Raw genomic sequence first — 6,431 nt, forward strand, 5'->3', positions numbered from 1 at the left:
AGGTGCTTTTCAGCTATTCAATATTCCTCAGCTGAGAATGTTTTGCTTAGCACTGTACCCCATTTTTAATAGGGTTGTTTGGCTCTTTGTTGTCTAGAATCACTATATGCCTTGGTATCATGATATAAAAAACTCTGTGCAAAGAGAGAATCTATATAAAGGTGGTTTATAATATATTTGATTAGACATAAAGCTCAAGAAGAAGGATGGCCAAAGAGTGGATGCTTCCATCCTTCTCAGAAGGGGCAACAAAAATATTCACAAGAGAAGATGTAGAGAGAAAATTTGGAACAAAGATTGAAAGAATGGCCATTCAGGTACTGCACCACCTGGGGATCCAGACCATATATACCTATAGTAACCAAACCTTGTCACTATTGTATATCCTAAGAGGTACATGCTTACCCAAGCCTGTTATAGCTATGTCCCGAGAGGCTCTGCCAAAACATGACAAATGCAGAAGTGGATTCTCACAGCCAACCATTGAACTGACAATGGGGTCCCCATTGGAGGAGTTAGAGAAAGGATTCAAGAAGCTGAAAGTGCTTGTGACCATGTAAGGCCAGCGATACAACCTAACCGTAGCTCTCATAGACTAAACCACTATCTAAAGAATACACATGGACAGGCCCATAGCTCCAGCTACATATGTACCATAGGATGGCCTTGCTGAGCACCAAGGGAAGGAGAAGCCCTTGGTCCTGCCAAGGATTGACACCCCAGTGTTAGGGAATATCAGGTTGGCGAGGCAGAAAGGAATTGATGAATGAGTGGGGGAACACGTTCATATAAGTGGGAGCAAAGAAGGGATAGAGGATTTTTTTGGTGGGAAACTCGAAAAGGGGGTAATACTTGAAATGTATATAAATAAAACATCTAATAAAAAAGACAAAAAACTTAACCTATGATGTGGAATATATGACGAGACTCATATTCAGTATATTACAAACCATACCCATTATTAAAGTAATTATTTATGGTTGGCAAAATGCAAAAGATTTATGGTTAGCTTTTCTATTACTTTGTCCTTAAATTTATATACGAATTAAAGTCTGTAAAACACATATAATGCCTGTGACTTGGTTCAACAGTGAAATAATTTGTTACTAAGACTAACAATCTTAGTTTATTTCTTTAATGCCTGAAGTCTATTAAAGCCACCTACTCAGAAGTTGTCTTTTGAAGTCACGCATTCCAACATTACATATTGCTTGAAAATAATTTTGATAAGTATACTAAAATTGTGATAGATGGAAAAAAGAATTAATATATATTTCAATGAATTCCGCAAAAAGTACATAAAATAATTTATTATATTAATTGTTATGTATGTGGGATAGATAGTGCATTTACAGGTACACATAAGAGGAAACAATACGCATAGAGTTATATTTATGTTCACTTGTGAGACACCTGACATTGGTGCTGGGATCTGAACTCAGGTTCTCTGCTAGACCAAAATATTCTATCTATAGTTAAACCAATTTCTTTGTTAGGCAACTTAACAAATAAAAGCTCTCTGCAAATGCATTTTTCAAGATAAGAATTCTGAAAACCAAAGAAGCACATCAACATTCTCTGAAATGACATAAAATTCATTTCAATTATAATCACAGTTCATATTGTAGATATGATGGATATTACAACTTAGGAATTGGATCCTATTGCTTAAGATAAACCACCTAGGGTGCAACTCTTGCTCAAGGATTCCTCCATTATAACGTCGATTTTTTTTTTTGTCAATACTGGTTTCACCCTTGAGTACATTCATAGACACTGAGACACATAGGAATGGAGATGAGACAAGGATAAAAATGCTCAGCATTCAAAATAAGAAGGGGATCAACGTGAAATATTTCTTAGTAGGAAGTATCTACAGAGATTTTTATTTGTTTGTTTTCCTTGTTTTTTTCTTCATTGCTAATATTCATGTATCTCAGTAAAAATAACCAGAACTTTTGGTTACTTATTGCCATATGAAGGTACATCTGAAGGTCATTCCTTTAATGCTTTCTACTTTTCAAACATTAATATTATATCTCCTATTTTCTTCACCATCTTCTTATGACTTATGAGAGGAATAACCTTAATTCAATAATGCATATTTTACTTTTACATGAACACATACAAATAAATATGTACAAATATACCCAGCCTATCTTTTCAATTTAAGGTTATATTTATGTCAATACTTTGAGATAGTGAATTCTCAAGTACCTATCATAAGTATTGTTACAGTAAAGAATGAGTCATAATGTGTCACAGGGAATGAATTCATAAAATAGTTAATGATCTCAGGAAACAGTGAGTATAGGGTTTTTATTTATAGAATATACACAACAACATTGTGGTTTTTGAAGGAATATTCTCTCAGTTCAATAATCAAATTGATAGCAACATCGAACAGAAAATGGTTTTGGAAGTCTTTGCCTTCTGATAACATTAAAATGGTATAATCAACAAAGTTAAATAGACAAAGGAATAATTACTTGATTTTTTCCCTTACATATTTATGAACATAATGAACTGAAAGTAATGCTATGCTGCAATGTACTTGAAATTACATTGTCAGCATCAAAAGTAGCACTGCCATGCTTCTTTCTACACCCTTACTTGAAAAACTTCATCAATAATAACTAAACTTTTCTTTGGACATCAGATATGGATCTGTGTATGAATTGTCCAGAATACCAGTATGCCAACACAGAAAAGAACAGATGCATTCATAAAGACATGATTTTTCTAAGCTATGAAGATCCCTTGGGGATGGCTCTTGCCTTAATAGCCTTCTGTTTGTCTTCATTCACAGCTGTGGTACTTTGGGTCTTTGTGAAGCACCATGACACTCCTATTGTGAAGGCCAATAACAGAATCCTCAGCTACATATTAATCATGTCACTCATGTTCTGCTTTCTGTGCTCCTTTTTCTTCATTGGCCATCCTAACAGAGGTACCTGTATCTTACAGCAAATCACATTTGGAATTGTATTCACTGTGGCTGTTTCCACAGTTCTGGCCAAAACAATCACTGTGCTTCTGGCTTTTCAAGTCACAGACACAGGAAGAAAGTTAAGAAACTTCCTGGTATCGGGGACACCCAACTACATTATTCCCATATGTTCCCTGTTGCAATGCACTCTGTGTGCAATTTGGCTAGCAGTTTCTCCACCATTTGTTGATATCGATGAACATTCTGAGCATGGTCACATCATAATTGTGTGCAACAAGGGATCTGTTATGGCATTCTACTGTGTCCTGGGATATTTGGCCTTCCTGGCCCTTGGAAGTTTCACGATGGCTTTCTTGGCAAAGAATCTGCCTGACACATTCAATGAAGCCAAGTTCTTGACCTTCAGCATGCTAGTGTTCTGCAGTGTCTGGATCACGTTCCTTCCTGTCTACCATAGCACCAAGGGCAGAGTCATGGTTGCTGTTGAAATTTTCTCCATTTTGACATCCAGTGCAGGGATGCTTGGATGCGTCTTTGCACCCAAAATTTACATCATTTTAATGAAACCAGAGAGAAATTCTATCCAAAAGATCAGGGAGAAATCACGTTTCTAAACAGATATTTTAGAAATTCTGTCAAATGTACAGTTGTTATATACCCACCAAATATTTGGTTACAGTGCATAAATCTAGTTTTAGAACTCTCACTAGTTCCTCTAATGATATCTAGAAATATTGTATCTACCAATCTTACATTCATTATCCATAAAATCCTGCACTCATTCACTTGTTTGTTCTACTCTGTGAGAAATATAATTCCCAATGTAGTATTAAATTTTTTCTAAAAATTTTGCTTTAATTGACATTTTTTCCCTTATAACTTCAAGTACATTTGATAAGGCATTTGAATCTATAACCTTTTATACAATAAGATCCAGGACAGACAGGATTACACATAGAAACCGTCTATCGAATCAAACAATCAATCAGACTAAAAAACAAAGAATCAACAAAGATAACATCAGAATACATTATCTGATTTCCAGTAGAAGCACATATGTGACAGAATACTGTCTGTTTTTATAGTTCCTCTTCAAGCTATTGTATTGGTCAGCAGTCTAAGGTAGAAGTTTTTTTGTCACAAACACAAAAATATTGTATCCAACAATGGACAGAATCCAGTGAGCACCCTGTTCAAATTTGGAGATAGTTGGAATATCATGAAAAAGAGGGTGACCCATAAGAATACCAGCATTCTCAACTAACCTGGACAACCACGAATTTGAGCTGCTGACCAGGCAGCATACATAAGCTGATATGAGGCTCCCAGCACAGATGCAACATAGGGCTGCCTGGTCTGGCCTCAGTGGAAGAAGACACATTTAAACCACAAGAGACAGGAGTCACAAGGGATTGGGAAGGTGTGATGGTTTGCATATGCTTGGCTCAGGAAGTGGCACTATTAGAAGGTGTAGACTTGATGGAGGAATTTGTCACTGTAGGGGTGGGCTTGGAGATCCACCTCATAGCTGCCTGGGGATGCTCAGTCTGTTCCTGGCTTCCTTCAGGTGAAGATATAGAACTCAGATCCTCCTTCACCAAGCCTGCCTGGATGCTGTGATGCTGCCATGCTCCGACCTTGATGATAATGGACTGAACCTCTGAACATGTAAGCTGGCTCCAATTAAAGGTTGTCCTTTATAAAACTTCCATTGATCACAGTGTCTGTACATAGCAATAAGACCCAAACTAAGACAGAAGGTGTGTGGATTGGGGAAGTGGGGATTTCCTCTTGGAGGTGGGGAAGTAGTCAAAGATTAAATTGGGAAGGGGATAATGAGTACACCGTAAAAAGTATTAAAGAATAAAATACTAAAAAATTAATTAAATAGGATTGTGAATATATTAACATGCTATTATATTATAGTTCTGGAAGGGATAGGTAAAACTCCTGATGGTGGTTTGTACCTAATTTTTCTTAGAGCTTGCCCTTTGTATTCAGTTGTGATTGAAATCCTGGGCTCACAAAATTCTAGTACTATGGATATGGAGGCAGATACTTTGATTACGCTGCTTCCTAGAAAATAAATTTTCCAAAAACAAGATTGAGTGCTTGCAGCTACACTAAATCTTCTTATTTTTCAATTCTCCCCCCACAATGGGATACTGACTGGGTCTCAAATGTATCAGCATTAACAAAATATCACATCCCTAAGTTAGTCTTCATAGACATATGATCATTAACAATGTCCCCATAAAGAACACATTCTGAAATGCCATCCCCAATTTCTCATTTAAAATTCATGGGAGATGTGATTTTTCAAAGAAATATTTGATATTTAAACTGTGTTATGAGGGCATTCTACACAAATTGATTATAATAACTAATCTCCCCTAAAATTACATTTATATTACATTCCCATCTTAAATTTTAATATTATTTACTTATTCTTTTTGAGCTTTTAGTATGTTTCCCTATATATTATCTGGTCACCATGTAAATGCAAGAGTCAGTGAAAAAGAGAAAATGACAAAGGAGATTCTGCCTGTATCTGTTGGATGCTGGAAATCAATATTCAAGACCTCAGTTAGAATAATGAAGAGAATAAATGATAATTGTAAATTAAAAAAGCTGCTAAGGAAGAACCTGGAGAGTTTATTCATGAACTAGATGTCCCCATTTTGAAAATTCACATGTTTTGATAACTACTGATTTGTGGATACTTTTTGATCCATGATGCATAGAATATGAGATATCTTATATTCAATATTTTATACACACTCAGATTATTTTGCTGCAATGTATTGGATGAAAATGTTATTGCACAGTTAGCCACAGTTATTCATATTTTGTTGTCATCTACAGAACAATCATTATTCAAAAGATTGCATATCCAAATCTCATTATGGCTGTGGCAGAGCCCTATAGAGAAAGGCAAAGAGAGTGGGAGGGAATGAATTCACTTGTGGGGAACGCTGGTAAGGCAGAAGGAGGTTGAGATGATTAACTTCAATTTTAACTTGGCTGGAAATCTTTGAGAAGACACTTTAGTGTGATATTGAGATCATGATGGTACTGAAATAAAGTAAATTTATTTTTAAAAAAGAAATCAGATATTCAGCATGGGCAGTATATTCTCTGCACAGTTGACACAAATGCTCAGGCCCATAAAAACGTTGACTAATAATTAATTTCTGTAAATGCATTGCTACAGATAAACATAAATAAAACCCTGGAAGCACATCATCACTCTCTCCAAATCTTCCAAGATTCAGTGCAATTGCAATGTTGTTTCTCTTTTTTTATTTCTTTTAGTAAATTTTTTTGTTTAATTTAATCTTTTCACATTTCCGATTTTATTCCCTTCCCAATCCATGCTCTAGCTGTTCCATATCCCACACCTCCTGATCCATCTCCACAAGGATGTTCCCACCCCACCCCCACCAAACACCTCATCAGACCGCTGCATTCCCTGGGGCCT

At 36.0% G+C, this 6,431-nt stretch overlaps 1 protein-coding gene across 2 annotated transcripts in view; it reads left to right on the forward strand.

Moving 5' to 3' along the window:
* Vom2r31 (vomeronasal 2 receptor, 31) overlaps positions 1–5,050 on the forward strand; it is a 28,218-nt gene extending 23,168 nt beyond the window's left edge. Inside the window, exon 6 of one of the 2 annotated variants that reach the window (XM_039102751.2) lies at positions 2,660–3,564. In XM_039102751.2, coding sequence (XP_038958679.1) covers positions 2,660–3,564 — 905 coding nt within the window. Of the gene's footprint in view, positions 1–2,659 lie in introns of both variants that reach the window. The other variant, NM_173319.2, reaches the window with a different exon arrangement.
* The last annotated feature ends 1,381 nt before the right edge of the window (positions 5,051–6,431 follow it).

Source organism: Rattus norvegicus, chromosome 1 (genome assembly GCF_036323735.1).
Source record: "Rattus norvegicus strain BN/NHsdMcwi chromosome 1, GRCr8, whole genome shotgun sequence".
Classification (NCBI taxonomy): Eukaryota; Metazoa; Chordata; class Mammalia; order Rodentia; family Muridae; genus Rattus; species Rattus norvegicus.